Source organism: Psittacula echo (genome assembly GCF_963264785.1).
Source record: "Psittacula echo genome assembly, chromosome: 4".
In the NCBI taxonomy this organism is placed as follows: Eukaryota; Metazoa; Chordata; class Aves; order Psittaciformes; family Psittacidae; genus Psittacula; species Psittacula echo.
The window spans coordinates 113,620,297-113,638,762 of record NC_137738.1 but is presented as its reverse complement, the minus strand read 5'-3'; the positions used below and the strand labels follow the sequence as shown (position 1 = coordinate 113,638,762).

At 42.1% G+C, this 18,466-nt stretch overlaps 1 protein-coding gene across 1 annotated transcript in view; it reads left to right on the top strand.

The window, feature by feature from the left end:
* The window catches only part of PCSK2 (proprotein convertase subtilisin/kexin type 2), a gene marked incomplete at both ends in the record, with an annotated part of 104,768 nt that extends 90,377 nt beyond the window's left edge, over positions 1 to 14,391 (top strand). The window contains 4 exons of the mRNA XM_080616361.1: positions 5,322 to 5,537; positions 6,854 to 6,954; positions 9,479 to 9,706; positions 13,905 to 14,391. Coding sequence (XP_080472487.1) covers positions 5,322 to 5,537; positions 6,854 to 6,954; positions 9,479 to 9,706; positions 13,905 to 14,391 — 1,032 coding nt within the window. The remainder of the gene's footprint in view (positions 1 to 5,321; positions 5,538 to 6,853; positions 6,955 to 9,478; positions 9,707 to 13,904) is intronic.
* Between the last annotated feature and the right edge of the window lie 4,075 nt (positions 14,392 to 18,466).

The window sequence follows — 18,466 nt, the reverse complement described above, 5'->3', positions numbered from 1 at the left end:
ATACACAACCTTTGACTGGGTACATGACCCAGGTTTTGACCAAGGTCCATAACCCTCTGCTTTCCTGACACACCTAAGGGGATGGATGTGTGCCTCTGAGGACAGGATGGGCAGATCTCAAATGCTACTGATTTCTGTTCTGATACTGGCTTCCTCAGGGATGCCTTGGTCAGCTGAGGACCTTGGCTGTTGTAGGTTTGTGCTTTGCATGGGTCTGTGACAGGATTAATTACTACCCTTCACAAAATTTCAAATGACTGTCATATAAAGAGCAGAAAGCTGTTGTATCAGTGGTTGGGCCAACATGGCAATATTTGAAGCTCTAAATGTAAGTATTTTCTTTGTTGACATCTAAATTACTGTTTTCTAAGAAGGCAAGACAATAATGTAGCCTGAAAGCATAGATTTTGCTGTATCATTCTGACCCCAGAAGTGTTTCTGCTTAATCTCTGTGCCGCAACTCAGCAGCCCTGTGCTTTAGCTTCCCACAAGGCTGATGCTACAAGCTGGGAACCTTTGCAGTGTTGCGAGAGCCACAGGTGAAGCTGCTTTAGATTCTAGCACTCCCCAAGAAATCCATATAGGAAAGGAGCACAGGGATCCAGGAAGTCACAGGCTACCAGATTGCTGGGTGAATCAGCCTGGCAGATGCAAAGGTAGCTGGAGGACCAAGGGCTCAATGGGCTTTCAACTGGCACCACGTCAGGGATGCAGGAGCATGCAGGCAGGCTTCAGAAAGCCCTGGCAGTGCAAAAGATGAGCAGCTGTTCAGCGATGCCAAGGATTCACTGTCTCCAGCTGGCTTACACCACAGAGCCAGACTGCTTATGCACAGGAGCAATGGGGAGACTAAGGCAGAGCAATGTCTCTGCGTGGTTCTCCAGGATGTCTTGAGAGCCCAGCTCAATGCTCCCTGCCAAGCCATGACACCGATCAAACAGCCCTACAGCTCTTCCACTGCCCATCCTTTTCCTTGCCATGGCATGCCCCAGCCTGGGGGTGAGTTCGTGTTGGCTGCCTGGGCTGCAGACTGCACTTTCTGAGAAAGCTAACAATCGTTACTGAAGGATGTGGGGTTTAATTACAATACATGTAAGGATTTTGAAGTAATTCAGTCCTGAAGAGAAATAAATGCTCTTTTCAGAGGAAAACACAGTCGAAATTTATAGGGGATGAAAACTGAGTCCTATTCATAAATCAGTAGGACCCATGGAAAGACTTGAAAAAGCTGTAGAATTTTTTGCTTTCCCTGGAAAACCAGCCTATCTCTTACCATAGTAGGCACATAAATTGCTGTTGAATTATACAGAAGGTGCTGAAACACTTCTGTTTTCTAAAAGGGAAGAATTACAAAATAGTCATATCATATGTCACACAAAAAGGTGTTTAGAAAGTCATATGTGCTTTGAGTTAGTTACAGAAAACAATTCTCGGTTCTGTAATTTTTCCTATGTTTTTCAGATATGCTGCATCTGCATTCTCTTCCTTAGAAATGGGACAGTCCATAAACAGCAGCAAACCACTTGGCTGTCCTTATCCTGAAATACTTTTACATTGTGCCTAAAAGAATACCTTCTCGCAATCAGGTGCTGCTGCTTTTATTTCTTACGCTGAGCCCACTTGCCCACTGTGTCCTGATACAGTTGTTCCTTGGTACCTTGGTTGTTTTTTGGGGCAGGAGCCTGTTGTTTGTTTATAACAACCCTGATGGCCAGGCAGGAGTGGGTGAACCAGAGGAGTCATTGCAGAGGCTGTGCCATGGTAGAGGCCCAGCTGTTACTCACACTGGCGCTTGCCAACCTTGATGGGAAAAGTCAGGGAAGCTGGAGGGGGATTTATTTGTCACGTACCACTCATATTTATCTGGAAAGTGTGATCCAGCAATCGAAACTTTGAGAGACACTGACTTAGGCACTAGCCCAGCAAGCATGATGAATGAACACAGTAAGAAAGAAAATGAAGAGTTCAAGATATGCCTGAAGTTACACAGAGAATTAAGCTGCAGCCCACTTCTCCCAGGTGGTTGAGTAAAGAAGTTTCTCTGGGATTATGCTTTTTAGAACATACGAAAGGAGCAAGAAAACTCCTCAGGGATATTTTTTGCTGGTAGCACAGCATCCCACGAAGGACACTGGAAATAGAAAACCTGTTTTTTTCACTAAGAGAGCTTCTCAGTAGCAGTCTGTGACGTTCTAAGCGTATAGCCTTGCCTAAGATTTAATTCTGGTTTAGCCTGAGTTGAGAGGTGAGCCTCTCTTGGGCTAGTACTAAATGCAGCTGATACTAAAATGTAGTACTTGCCTATAAGAAATCTGGAGAGGGGCTTTTTACAAGGGCAGGTAGTGACAGGGACAAGGGGAATGGCTTTAAACTGACACAGGAGAGATTGAGATTAGATACTAGGAAAAAATTCTTCCTTGTGAGGGTGCTGAGGTGCTGGCACAGGGTGCCCAGAGAAGCTGTGCCTGCCCCATCCCTGGCAGTGTTCAAGGCCAGGTTGGATGGGGCTTGGAGCAACCAGGTCTAGTGGAAGATGTCTCTGCTTATGGCAGAGGGATTGGAACTGGATGAGCCTCAAGGTCCCTTCCAACCCAAACCAGTCTGGGATTCCATAAAAAGATCCATTTTCATCTCTGAGGGAGATACAGTGCCTCAGAAGTGTGGGTGCAACGCTGTGCATTGCTTTTGGGGGAAATCAGCAGGTTTCAACAGGATTCTGGAGCAAAGATACTCTTTAAAATGTACCTTATTATCTTGCTCGTCTTCCTTCTTCCTGAGTCTTCCTTCAGGCTCCCTCTGGCGTTTATAGTCTGTATTACTGTCACCTTCTCCAGCCCTCTTTTTGGCCTGTATTTACAGTAGCCTAAGTTGAGCAACTGACATTTTTAGGCTCATATATGCAAATAGGAGCTTTCAGTTTGCTTTAAATACGACACTTAGTTGACCCAACTTGGATTTTTCTGGTTTAGGCTATTACCATTCTGAGAATTGAAAATTCACTTTCCCTGAAGCCATGTATTTCTGCTTGGTAAACGTAATGATGCCTGAGGTCTGGCACCAAACAGTTTGCCTGTACAAACTACCCCACTGCTGCAGGTCTGGCTGTGGGAAATGTAAGCAGCAAGTCCTAAGCATATTTGCAAATAGCACACTTGGGCTACTATCAGTTTATTTCAGCACTATTTGCTCCTCCTTCCAGCGCTGGCTAAGAAGAAAAGGCTGTTGAAAGTAGATTATTAAGAGCTGAATTATGGGGTTTAACACTAAGACTCTCATAGAAATTATATCCTAAGGCCATTCTCACTTTACAGTAATTGCATGCGTAAAACCCATCCCCAGCAGCACTCAGCAGGCCAATTCCACTCACGAACTCCAGCCCGAATTTTGGTTCCTCTGTGAATTATCCTGCTCTCCACCAGCAATCTGTTACACTTGTTTTGTACCAGTCTGCCACAATCCCTGCCTGTGGAGTGAAACACTTTGCAGCAATACCCGGTTTTGGCAGCATGGAACAATTTGCCAAGCAGGGCTAAGGCTGTTTCTCTATGCTGAGCACCGTGTAGTCTAACTTTCAGGCACCAAGCTACTTTTTCACATGAAAAGAAGTGTTTCCCCTCCCTTTAAAATAGCTGGAAGGGAAGAGTTGTTTAAGAACAGGTCCATACATGTCAAACATCCTATCCCTGGCGACAGCAGCTGTCTGCTCTCTGTGTTGGGCAGCAGCCTGCATTTTTGGGGCAGAGAGAGATGTGCTTGAGCTGTCACAGAGGTTGTCCAAAGGAGGCAGATGGTAGCAAGGTGGTGTGATGTGGCTATGGTGGCACGCTTGGGATGTAGCCTCTGAAGTGAGATCAAGGCCCAGATTTGGGCCCTGTAGCTGTCAGAACACAAGGTGGAATACGGAAAATGTCAAAGGGAAAAAAGGCATCACAGTTCTTGTTATGCTGATCTTTTTTTTGTGTATATATGTATATATTAATAATTTGCTGGAATTACTTTGTTCTTAGAATTATTTTTGCAGCAGTATCCTCCTCCCTTAAAGCTCAGATGATTGATTTCAAATCTTTGTGGGAGTTCTCAGACTGATTTCAATAAGCTTTTTCATAGTCATCATCTTCATTATGAAAAACTATGTCCTGAGATGTTATATACCCCAGGGGCAGCAAACCTGCTGTGCAGTTCAATGGATTATAAGGCAGCTCACTAACGTGCTTGAAATAATGAGGTTGCTCTTTTCAGTGGGGTATGATGAAAAATAGAAGCTACTGCTGGGAGCTTGGATTTGGTTTAAATTCCAGACAGAAAAGATTCCCTATTAGAATACCATTGCAGGTTACTATGTTTGTATAATCTTTGACTTCCATTTTATGCTGGACAATGAAGAGACTAGAGGAGATTTTAACTTCTGCCCAATGCATATGAACAGTATGTTAAGCTGAGGCCTTGCACCCTTCTGGTGCTGTTGGAAGTAAATGTTGGATGGCAGTGATCTGAACAGAGAGAAATGGTGGCTATTCTGGAATCAGTGAGCTTTGGGTTCAGTTGGACCGAGCATCAGGGTTCTCAGGTCTCACCCTCTTGCAGGCAACCCCTACCTCTTTCTTAGTATGGGATGAGAAGAAGGAGCTGAGCTGATCCCTTCCCACTCCTTGTGTGTCTGGAAGTTGTGAAAGGATATGGATTTCTTTCCTTTAACTAGTGGGAAGGCTTTATAGCTTCCCTTCAGTTTCAGTCTCTCGCCTCTTCAGTGTAATTGGTAGACCATCTTTCTGTAGGTGATTTATATGCTCTCATAACTTTGTTTTCTGTTTTAGTAGTAGAAGCTGGTTTGTCAGATAAACAGCTCTGAGTCAGTGATACCTTTGGAGAAAAATCTTGAGATAAAAAGGTGCCCGTTTTACAGGGTTTTTCAGCCATTGCCTGGACCTAATTGGATCTTACAAACCCAGCATGTGAGATGACCTGTCTCCCTTTTAAAAGAATGCTTTCCTCATAGCACTTAGACCTTGACATAAACCCTAATGAATCCATAAAACGTCTCAGCATCTGACACAGGAGCCTTCAGGGCATCAAGCAAAACAGGAGATAAATGGAAGTGCTCTGTGTACATAAGGTTGCAGAGCTGGCTGTGCCTGCCAGTTAACTGGATTTAATAACCTGCAAAAGTCCATGTTATTTCTGTTCAAGGTTGATGTATATTTTGTTTGGACTGGTTTTCTCCTTTATAGATGTCCAGTTTTACAATTAAATGTGGAGTTTCAGGTAGCTCCTCTCTCCTATTTGCAGTTTAACCCAAGAGGGTTGATTTTTCCCTTTCACAGGGCCGGGGTGGCAAAGGAAGCATCTATGTCTGGGCCTCCGGAGATGGGGGCAGCTATGATGACTGTAACTGTGATGGCTATGCGTCAAGCATGTGGACAATCTCCATCAATTCTGCTATAAATGATGGACGGACAGCTCTGTATGATGAAAGCTGCTCTTCAACCTTAGCTTCCACCTTTAGTAATGGGAGGAAGAGAAATCCGGAGGCTGGCGTGGTGAGTCCAGATATTATTGTGCTGTTGCTGCTGTCTTTGTGCACTCCCACAACCTATTACAACTCTGTCTGATTTGGAGCAGCAGATGGTTCTTTGTTGAGATGGATATTTTCTCATCTGCAGTAAATGATGGTGCCAAAACTGTCAGCTGAGGAGATGAAGAAGTAAAATTGAGAACAACAATGATCTTCCATCTCTTAAGGCTTCATAGAGTTGGTGCTTTCCTTTATCAGAAACCATATTTGGAAGTTCAGTTGGTCTCTTCCCAGAGGAGGGTGTGGAAAAAGGCCTCTGTAAAAATCTAGATTAAAAGTGTCAACATTTGAGATCATTTTTGCTTGTACTGGCAGAGCAGTCATGAACCAGACTGCTTCTGTACTACAAGCTGTAAAGAGCAGAGAGACATTCAGTCACCCACAGAGGAAATACGGAGGTTTAGATCACCCTCGGTCTCCCATTAAGCAGTGTGGAGCATCATACTCAAGTCCCCTTCAGATCCATACCTACAACTGGAAAATATGTAGTTTCTGTTCAAATGTAATTGGGATTTTCTTCCACCATACTGATCACTGCTCTTCAGCATCTTTAGACTAGCCAGGACATAGTCTGATTCACACTGTGGAAAATTCAGGTGTAGTAACTCAAGGTTAGTTTTATACATTTTCCACAGCCCTCTCTCAAAGACACATTGTGTAAGCCTCACTGCCCGTGTGCAGCAGCAGAGGGAAAAATACTGGTTTCTGTCTTGATATCAGCTCTGTGTTGATGTCAGCCAAGATGATCTGTGGCACCTTTGTAATTATCCCCATAAAATGTATTTCTAAGATCTCCTTCTGGGCTTTTCTAGTGACAAATCTGCGCTTTGTCATTTTGTCACTATCAGGCACTATCAAAATTCTGCTATCAGAAGGTAGCAACCTGGTACTGCTGTTGGTTCTGGAGTTGCACAGATGTTAGAATGCTCAATGCTGTTCACAATTCTAGTTTCAAATACTTCTGACAACCACAAGGGAATTTAAGTCCTTTGGTTAAACTGTGTTTGTAGGAAATAAATGCCATCTATATGAGTTTATGAGTTCTAAGTGTTAGTGAACATTGGTTTACTACATCGTGATAGTTACACTTTCTGTAACTATGTCTCATTGTGGTTTTAAATTTACACACTATTCTAACAAAGAAAAGAGATCCTAGGCATGAGCACACAATTACTCTGAAGAGCCAGGGCACAAACTGCCGCTTTCTGTATTTTTATGAGTCTGTAGCTGCAAGGAAAATGGACTAGCTGTTTTCATTAATTACATCTGATATCATTGCAGGCTACAACAGATTTGTATGGCAACTGCACCCTGCGTCACTCAGGAACGTCTGCAGCTGCCCCTGAAGCAGCCGGAGTGTTCGCCTTGGCCCTGGAGGCTAAGTATGCTGTTGAGAAATGCCTTGTGAGCTCTAGAGAGGAGAGGGCCTGTGGTTTGTTTAATGTTGTTCATCATTGAAATTGGCTGGCTGTGGCATGGGGCTAGAATGAGCGGCTAACAAGCTGCCTGCTACAGTAGTGACGGGCATGGTAACTTACAGATGGAGCAACAGCCTAGCCAAAGCCACAGAGCAGATACAGTCTGTATGTCTTGCTCTCTCTGTGTCCTCTCCATCCACTCACTGCTTCCCAGGGGTTTGTCTTCTACAGCACTCTTTGGAGGGAGGGATTATTAAATTTCTCCACATATTCAGTGTAGAATGCCCAGCCTACAAAAATGTAAGGGCAAACCTACAGTATCTTCAGGACTTCGCCTTGTGCCACATCCTGTCTACAATGACAGATACTTAGAGGAGAGCACAACAAATGGGGATTAAGAGTGATCTTTCAACAGCAGCTTTGGCAATCAGTGGTTTGGAGAGAGAGCAGTCAGCCTATCCTATTTAATAGCCATAGACAGATTTATCTTCCTTTAATTTGTCACACTTTTCAACTTGTCTGTATTTGACACCTGTGACATCCAGTGGCAGTCAGTTCTACAGTAACATTTTTTGATGGTGGGGAATGTTTCCTTTGATTTTTCCTTAACCCACTGGTGGTGATTTGCTTCTGTGCTACATAATTGCTCTTTTACGTTAAAGAAAAAATACCACTGTCTATTTACCATCTCCATGCCATTCGCAACATTAGAGCCCTCTGATGCATCTTGCTTCATTATCTTCTTCTCTAATGATTGAGATAAGTTTTCCTTACAGTAACCTATACCATTTTTTTACTCTATGTTAAACTGTTTTACCAAGTAGAGGCAACATTTGCTCAGTTACACAGCTTCAGTTGCTGTAGCCATGGCATGAAGGGAGCACTATGTACATATTTTATTTCAGCAGTGCAGAAGAATGAAGATTTGGCAGAGGAGGCAAAGTTTATATCATTAGCAGAGCAATGATTGTTGTGCTCAGGGAATTACTTTGGCCAAGTATCATTTTTCAGATTTTATATGCATAAAACATGCATGCCCAGTGTTTAACTTTGGATGATCATTCCTTGTGCTATCAATCCCATTCTGTGGGACAGCCAGCATGTAATAAATTAATATGGCCATAAAAATATAAAGTTTCAATGAATTTTCTCATCACTACATATTTAACCTCGGCTACAACCTTGATATCTCATGATTATCATTCATTCAGGCTATCCATGAAGACTGGTATTACTCTTGCAAACTATCATGACTTGAAATTAGACTGATACCGCTGGTTTGCAATTGAGTTTCTAGCTTTTGCTGAGGAGGCAGGGGAGAGAAAGAACTGTCAGTGTCTCCTATCTCCTTCCAGGCTGACTCTGTTAAATTGTATTGTGTAGAAATACCCTGGATGAGCTCCACTGGCCTTCACAGGAGCAGCTAACAATCTCTGATGCAGAGTCCTCTTGCCTGCAATCTGCCTGTCAGTTCTTGTGCAGTGTATGTCTGACATGTCCCTAAAACCAGACCAATCTGTGAGATGGAAAGATGGAAATGTACAGCTCCAAGATCCGTAGCAGCTCTTAAAAGATTTCAGTAAGAATGATGTATGTGATATCTGATTTTCAGCTATCTCGTGTCACCTTGGAGAAATAACAGTAATTGGCTATTCTGGTGTACAGTCAGCATACACACATGCTTATTACTTGGGGCACAGAAAGCTGAAAAGCGGATCCTTTTAGGTTGATGGCTTGAATCAGACATATTGTAATGTTGAAAGAGTTCATCATAAACCAACTGGAATAGCTTTAGTTATGTAGAATTAGAATGTCAGTTCTAAAGCTTCCAGAATAATAACTTATAAGTGCCCTTCCTGTCATCATAATCACTGCAAATCTAGGAAGACAAGAGCTGATGATGAAAAACGATCATCGAAGCTAGACAAATGTTACTTGACTGCATCCATCTATGCTAGTATATCATGGGTGACAAACCTCTGCCATACCTTATAATGCAAATCTACAGTCACCCACAGCCCATGTGCCCATATTCACAGAATACTGAAATTATTCTGGGTGAATCTCAGAGGTCTATGGGAAAAGCAGGAGGAGAAGGCAAGGAAAAGAGGGCCAGATGTAAGATGAAGGCAAGGTCATCATCTTTTTCTTTTTATATTCTCAGGATCTGGTATAATATCTTACTCATTTTATTTGCTTAAAAATTGCATGGTGGATCTGTGTGTAGTTAAAAGCAGTTGTTTTCTGGGAGACAATCAGAAATTCTTTTGCAATTTTGGGGACTATATTTGGGGAAGCACTATAAAATTAAAACCTATTCCTTTTCTCACCAGCTTTGTTATTGATACGTGTATAGATACAATTCCTGTGTGATTCATAGAAACAAATTTCACCAAAAGGCTTACTCAAACACACTGTCCTACTTTAATTTCTTTAATATCAGCTTGGAAATACTGTACTGTTTGTTTTCCATGGTGCTCTTCCACAGCTTGGATCTTACCTGGAGGGATATGCAGCATCTGACAGTGCTCACCTCCAAAAGGAACCAGCTTCATGATGAGGTTCATCAATGGCGCAGAAATGGCGTTGGGCTGGAATTCAACCATTTGTTTGGCTATGGTGTCCTAGATGCAGGAGCAATGGTTAAGATGGCAAAAGACTGGAAGACTGTTCCAGAGAGATTCCATTGTGTTGGAGGGTCAATACAGGAACCTGAGTAAGTGAATAGTCTAGTATATGTGTTCAGCTTCTTCCAGGCTTTTAGGAGACCATAAGCATGCAAATATATTGACAAAGACACAGGTAGTCAAAGAAACATAATGGAATTATTATTCTAAGAAAGCCTATTACCAGAAACATTCAACTATTCCAACTATTGATAAAATAAACTACATGATCTTTCAGTTCCTGGTTTGCTGGAGGAGTGTATTCTGTAGCTCAGCTGTATGATCACTGCTAGTGCCAGCAGTGTTAGTGGAAACATCCATTTCTTCTGGGTACTTACAGGTACGTTTGTGCCAAAGTTTCTATGAATAAAGCACCTGTGCAAAAGTGAAAATCTGGGAGGCTGGTGCTGTAAATTACATAACTGTTGCCACATGGAGTATCTGTCAGCCAGGTCATATCTCCTTGTGATGTATTCCAGCAGACAGTTTTATCTCCAGAAGGCTGAAACAATCATCTACAGGTACCAGTGATTCAGTTTGAATACTACTGCATTTAATTGTGTTTGGTTTATGATGTTCTTCAAATCTCTAATTGCAGGCTAGGTAGTCAAATTATTTTCTGATTTACTTTCATGTGCTAAAGTGTATGAGTCAACAAGTGAATGAATTAATACTAATTGACTGCAACAGCTATAGTTCAGTTTCAATTATTTGAAATACTAACTTAATAATGGCCAATTTATGTCTATACCATTTGAAATTTGACTTCCAGTGCTATTTTTGAAGGCATCTGTATTCTGTTGGAAAAAGAAAGCAGACCAGATTGCCACCCTGGCACATAGCTCAGCCAGGTAAAGAGTAAGTTTGTTCCCAACCTTCCAGGTGGGTTTATACAGCTTATTCCAAGGTTATACAGCTGAGATCTGAGCTTTAATTTTTCTGCCCTATGTGTGCTCACAGGTAGGAAACAAATAAGAGAGTGCTGAAGCTAATTTTGGGCTATATCTAGTTTATTCATAATTTAATTGCAGACAAATAATCTCATTTATCTTAGATGCTTGGGGATCATCCGAGAGGAAGAGAAAAAATGTTGCTTCAGAGAATGTGGTAGAGATATTCTGTCAACAGACTGGGCCAGAGTTGGGCAAATGCTATGCAGTAGTATTGTCTCCTTTTGCCTTTGTTTTTGTGACCTGTTTCTGCTGTTAAGCAGATAGAAATGCAGAGGTGATGCATTTCCTCCAGCCCAGATATCTGGAACTGCAGTAAATCTTCCCTATTGCTGTCATTGCCCAACAAGCTCAAGAGTTGAGAAATACTCTGCCTTGTATTGGTGTCTTCTGAGAACAGCACCTAGAAGAGGCTTTGTACTTACAGCACACGGATTTGGAAAGTCAGTCACCACCTAAACTTCCTAACCCTACTGCAATATAATCTCAGTATCAGGCCAGCTCCCCACCTATAATTAGCTGGCACATCTATATGTTAATAGGGCTGCTATAATAGTTAACATCCCTCAACAAAAATGTCACTGACAGGAGGTAAGCATCCTCAATTGCAACATCCACATTTTTTAATTACCCTGCAATAAACTAGTGAAGTTCCAGCATCTCCAGAGATTCCTTGGAAATTAGAACTACGCTGCACTGCTGCCATGGATAATTGGGTTATTTTTCTACTTTGGCCTTACATTTTCTCTATGTATTCTATAGATGTTCTGCTCCTTTCAAGTTAGACTTTTTCTACCACCGCCGGTTTGAGAGAGCTGAGGTAACTTTTGCATTGCAGCACTTCAGAAGGCAGAGAGAAAAGCTGTCTGCAGTTGTCAGGCTGTCTGCAAAGCAGGTGGAATGATAATACTGCTCTTATCTTTGGCATTTGGTGTTGATAGGCAGAAGAGACTCACACTGTGGTGTCCTCCCTCGTGTGATGTCATTCCTCCTATGAAGGAGATGTGGAGCACAAGCACAACTGTTTGACAAAGTATTGTCTAGTGTGTGAGGGCCGTGAGACAATGTGAATTCAGATTGATTTGAGGGTGATGCTTCCCAAGCAGAGAAATTGCAAGTGTGTGGCAACTGTGAGATTACGATCCTTCACCTCTGGCTGCATTATAGTGCATTTCCTTGTGCTTTGGCACACAAAATAAGTCTCAAGGGTATTGTAATTATATGTTCAAATATTTTAGCCATACAACATTTATGTTATACCGGCTTCTGCTCCAGGGCATTCATAAGATTCAGAACCACACAGGCTTACATTAAACAACAGTTTAAGGTAAGTGTTTAAATGCCTTGAGGACCTGAATGTCTTTTTACTCTAGAAGTACTCCCAAGAAGGCAATACTGTTACGAAAGGGGAGCAGACACTGGCCTGAGCCAATTAGTCATGTTGGAAACTCTAATACCTGGAGCTCATCTCAAGAATAGAATTCCTGGAAGCTAGGCTTGAAGGAAATGCTTTCACTGGTCTCTGAAGGACACAGTATTTCATTAGCAAAGGGAAAGGCTGGTACTCATTTATTTTGAAAAGAAAGTATTAATTACCACAGTGTAGTCAATGCCCTTTAAAAGGGACCCTCTATTTTACTGCAAAAGCTAGCTCAGGGAGAAGCCACTGGAGTACTTCATGACTTACTCCCTTTTTTGATGATTGTAGTAATTCTTGTCTTTAAAGTATTTCTTTTAGACAGAGGAAAGTGTCACCCTGCTCACAGCAGGCTGATGGTGAAGACACAGAGAATTCTGTTTACACTTGCAGTGTATTTTGCCAGCCAGTTTCGGAGGCAACTGGTATTTGCCAGTTACATCCTGACTCTGTGGGGTTTAGCAGGCACTTGGCACCTTTGGGCTGGTGCTGAGATGCCAAACAGAACTGCCCAGCACATAGTGGCTACCGGCCTCCTTTGCAAGAGCGGGGAAGGCCTGGATGTGCCTTGCTCAAACCCAGCATGCTGTTGCCTCTTCCTTAGAAGCACAGTTTAGAAATGATGTGTGGAAACTTTGGGTGCCTCAGGTGTTTCCCCAGCCACATGGGGAGCAAACACTGTGGGTGCCCAGCACTAAGAGAGCCAAACTGACCAGCGTAAAATTGCACCCTGTTGTCTGCAATTCATCCCATTGACAAATGTTGGTGAGGCCATTAAGAGCTGTGACTGCACAGCCCAGCACGAAGTGGTTTGTCTTCTCTTGTGTGCCACTTCCAGGCTCTGTGTCCTCAGGTGTCTGACTGTCTCCAGCAAGGAGCCCTGTACTGATAACAGAGATCTGCTTTCTGTTTGGTAACAGGGTCCTCACAAAATAAATGCAGCAGGACTGAGCCTGTGCTCCATCTGCAGGTCTAGCTTTCTGGTTACACTTGGGACAGATGTCCTTCAGTTAATCGTGTGTTGGCCTTCCTAAGGGCCGAGTTATAATAGCCAATACATTTGTGACTCCAAGTGCATCACTTTGTCAGCTCAGTAAGCAAGTGTGACTTCTTTGCGCACTGTGTGTGCTCCTCCTGTACAGGAGCAGGGCAACGATAGCAGTTTTCATGAAAAATAGTTTTCAAATGAGGATCCCATATTAGAGCAAGAATGTAGGCTTTTATGTGACTGTGCTGAAGTTTTGTGCCACTGGCCTCTGTCTTTTGCTTGCTGCTGTCTTTTTAAGGTGACTACCTGACATGACTGACTGCTGCTGGTCCTTTTACTGATTATACACATTATTGTGCAATTAACCAATATAGTAGTGATAAGGCAACTATTGAATACATGTTACTATTTCTTAAAGAGCAGTATGCCCTTCTTAACTGTATTCCTTCTCTCTTTGTGGGTGCACATCTCATAATGTATTTTCAAATCAAGGTTTGATTCCATTTTCTAAAAAGAATGTTCTTTTTCTGCCTAAGTTTGCAACTATTTCCTTACTCTTCCTTACTTATTTCCTTTCTTTCCTTACTTATTTGCCCAGGGAGGCTGTGAATGCTCCATCCTTGGCGGTGTTCAAGGCCAGGTTGGATGATGCCTTGGGTGACATGGTTTAGTGTGAGGTGTCCCTGCCCGTGGCAGGGGGGTTGGAACTGGATGATCTTAAGGTCCTTTCCAACCCTAACTATTCTATGATTCTATGATTCTACTCTTCCATGCATTAATAGGGAAAATAGTACGGGTTTTTCTGTGAGGCACCACAACCCAGTAGTTTAAGCATGAGCCATGTCATACTCTGTATATCCTTTTAATTCACTTAATTATCTTTTGACCTGCAGAAAGATCCCACCAAGCGGCAAGCTGGTCCTCACACTTACAACTGATGCTTGTGAGGGGAAGGAAAACTTTGTTCGATACCTGGAACACGTCCAAGCAGTTATAACTGTAAATTCCACTAGGCGAGGAGACCTCAACATCAACATGACCTCACCGATGGGAACAAAGTCCATTTTACTGAGCCGGCGCCCCAGGGATGATGACTCCAAGGTGGGTTTTGACAAATGGCCTTTCATGACCACACACACTTGGGGAGAAGACCCCCGAGGCACCTGGGCTCTAGAGATTGGGTTTGTTGGCAGTCAGCCACAGCGGGGCGTGCTGAAGGAGTGGACACTGATGCTGCACGGGACTCAAAGCGCACCATATATAGACCAAATAGTAAAAGATTATCAGTCCAAACTGGCAATGTCCAAGAAGGAAGAGCTGGAAGAAGAATTAGATGAAGCAGTGGAGAGAAGCCTGAAGAGTATACTGAGCAAGAACTAGTGCTGTTCTGCATGACGTTGTCTTTCCTTCCCCAGATCCCTCTACTCAGCTTTCTACTATCCAAACCTCTGTGTTAGACATATTACAATGATCGTCTCTGTAGCCAAATTATCACACTTTCTTGATTTTAAAGTCTTATATCTCATCAATGATTATTTTAATTACTGAAGCAATCCTTTTTTTACTCTAAACCATAAATATACTGTCCCCCACCGAATACTATGTACAGTTTGTGACTGTAAATTATTTTTCTTTGTGTCATACAAATAGGTAATAGCCTGCAAAAAAGTTGATGGCTTTTCCCTTCATATTTTTGTGGTTAAATGTTGTTTGTATTAAAAAGAAAAAAAAAAAGAGTGAATTTTAACATTGGCAGTTGGTGATAATGGGCACATTTCTTAAAATTATTGTGAGAGAGGGAATCACAAAGAGGGTGGCTGGAGAGGTCTTTGAACATCTAACAGCTCCTTCGGCATCATTGACTTCAGTGGGACATTCCTCACTGGGTTCAACCAAAGTAGCACTAGACCCTACAAAAAGAAATAATCCAGAGATAAAGAAAATTTACCAATCCAATTTGCAGAAATCCAGTACTTTTGAGAGTTTTCTTTTAATATATACACTTACACAACTACATACACACAGACACTTTGGCCATAGAATGGGTCAGCCGGCATGCAATAAGGAAGGCAAAGTGATGCCAAAGCTGGGCGACGTGGGTAAGTGCTTTACAAACAGGGTCAGGGCATTCTAAAAGCACAAGTTTCAGTTTTGTTTTGTTTTAATTTTGGCAATTTAAGTCAATTTACCTTCTTACAGCAGAATGAGCACATAAGGAATGAATGAGCTGTAGGATTTCTGGCAGCCTGTGTGCAGAAATTCATCTGCTCGTCTCTGTACCAAGATGTACGACCCCAGCACAATCTGAGGCTGTGTCAGCGTTTCCAACCATAGACCTCTGTTTTCTGGGGTTTACAACCTGGCTGTCAGTAAATTGCTGGGGGGAGAAATTTAAAGTACACCGTTTCAGTCCCAAAGCGGTTTTTTAATTCAAATTTCATTTTTAAGAATAGAGATTTCTTATTTTTATGTTACACAAATATATTTAAGGAGAAAAATATGCCTAAGTTATTAATGTGTAATGCAAAGTTGGCTTTCTTGGCAAATGTAGTGTGTTTGGGAAGATTTGTTGGTAATCGTTGCTTTTTGCAGTTTCAAGAGTCGTTCCACCTTCACTTTCCATACATGTGTAAAGGCAGTCTCTCTTGCCCTCAGAGTCTGCTCTGGCTATTATCACAAGAAGTAACATCCTCTTTGGTGGGGAGTTACTCATGGTAGCAACCAGTACGTGTTCTCAGGTGTGAGATCCCAAATTGAACCTTGGAATAATAAAGGTTCTTGATTCTGCACATATTTGGGCACACATTCACAGTGAAGGACATCAGTGGACCTACCCCAATGCGAATTTTAAGCAGGTGCCTCAGGTCTTTGCAGGATTCAAGATCTGCTTTTTAGCAGTGACTAGTTTCAGAATTTTATTATGTATTTTTAATATGCAGAGTATTAATCTAAAATGTTTTAATAAGAGTTGTCCTGGTGGGTCAGGTGCATAGTAGTAAAAACATATTTAGCAAGTAAATATTTATCTAACAGATTAAAAACTTAACCCAAAGGTTCTGGTGGATATGTTTCACTTAAAAATGTGTAATTTATGCTGTTACTTCTAGTCAATATCCATCTTTTATCTTTCCATAGGAGGCCTGTTCTTTCCTTGACAAATCCAAACGCAAAATAAACAACTTAACCTACTCAGAGTCTATGTGAATTACACTCTAAAGCTAAGACAAGCAGCCCAGCACTACTCACAGGTTCCTCATGGCATGCAGCAGTCCCTTTGTACAGTTGAGACACACTGGGGTACAACAGGAGTCAGAGAGAGAAGAATCAGGCCCCGTGTGGTTTTCATTTTTGACGTGCCCCTGGTTATTTCTTCCAGTACATTATGTAGTGCCAACTGTGTTTAGCTTAGTGACAAGGACAAGATGGGGCCATTTTACATCATGAACTGGAGTTCACAAGGCATGTGCCAAAGCGCACTGAAGTTAAAGGGCTTGGGAACAAACAAGGTTTGCTCATGTCTTTGGGAGTGAATGGATCACACTGACGGTAGTAGGTTTCTGTGGAAGGCACCCAGATCTCAGAAAGAGCAGCATATACATACCAGAGGGAAAATCTTACCATATATATATTTATGCATACACCTGTATGCCTAAACACATACGACGCACCTGTGGTATCTCTCTCTCTGTATATATATTACATACAATATGTATATTCAGAGTATGTTACATATATTTGCTTATAAATATATATAGAATTACATATGGTATGTAATGTATGATACATACACATTATAACTTCTTGTGTGTATGTGTTCAAAGAAAGAGGTAACTGGAAGCTTTTGAAGGACTTCTAAAATGTGAGAAAAGTTTTGGAATAGGAGAAGTCTTATGTGGAAATCTGAAATGATCATGTATGTGACTTTCCATTGCATTTATGTAATTCTGCAGTTCTCTGTTCAATCATTAAATATCTTACAAAACAGCAAATTAACTACATGGTTGTTCATATTTTCATAATGCAGACATAATATATTACATGAAAGATCACGGTAATGAGTGATATACAGAAATGGTGAGTTTTGATATAAGTATATATAAAACTAAGTGTATATACGATACAGACCTCTACTTCAAATTCTTTGGGGTTTTTGCATCAGGGGATTGCTGAAAAATATGTCCAGTCAGACTAAGTTTTTATGGTATTGCTGATGGAAAATAAAGTTAATTTGTTCGTATTTATAATAAAGGGGAAAATGAAGCTCATGATTTGAAACAGGTGAACACTGTTTAACTAAAGCCCTGTGATGATGTTTTATAATATGAGGAAAATAAAGAGCTGTTGTAAACTGGCAGGTCCTATCAATCATCATTGCTTATCCAGAGGTGCACGGGAGGAAGCACTCTGCTGTGCTCTGCTTTTTACACTGATAAAGGAATTTGCATCCTGTGTATGCTGGATACAGGGAAAATAAACACAGTCCTCTAAGAGTTGCTAGCAACAGATGAACAGTGACAGGCATTATGTTGACTCTGTGATACGGTGGGACACAGAAGATTGAGGCCGCAGGCTGGGAAGAGCCTTGGGCATTACTTCCATGGGTCAAACCCGCTGCCTGCGAGGACAGCTCTGGACATGCCACATCAGTTTTATTTTCTCTGCTGTTTAGAGCGCTTTGATCCACAAAAACCCTTGTGCCGCTCTTCCTCCCTACTTCCCACCCACACTTGTGGGTGCTTTTTAGCTCCTGCGTTCCCACAGCACAGTTTATGTTCAGTGTTGTCATTTCTTACCCCATCTGCAGCAGTAGAAGATGGCAGGGAACTTCCTGATCTAGTTCTGATTGCCACAGGGGAGAGAAGGTGCCTGCAGTGACCCAGGGCTCATCCCAGGCTCTGCTGAACGGATGCTCACAAATACCGTAACACTTCAGCATTTAAACCAGCATTTAAACACCTCATTGACAATCTGCATTTGATACTGTACATTTAAAGGAGAGGTTAGCCCATAAATCATGAGGTTTACTGTACCTTCCAGCACTGTCCTGATGAACAATACTAGTGGGTTGCTGTATAACTTTCATACAGAATCACAGAAAGAAGCCCATCATCTGCAGCCTTACCGGGCACCGTCTGTGTTTATGGAAAGCAGGTCAGTGACTGTAGCAGAATTCAGGCCTTAGTTCTTCTTCTTAGACTTCTGATGTTGGTGTCCGTGGTGCAGCTAAGCACCAGCTTGGTTCAAGCCTTGCATCTCAGGTTGCTGCCTATGTGATGCAGTATGTGATTTCTTCACTAACATGTGCCACCAACCCCACTCTAAGAGCAGGTTTTGTGCTGTTGATAAGGTTTACAAGCATCAGAAACCCTTTCAGCAGCAAAGAGCCACAGCTCAAGCCAGATGAAGACGGGGGGGATATTCACACATAAGACACCGAACCCAGCATCTTCTGAAG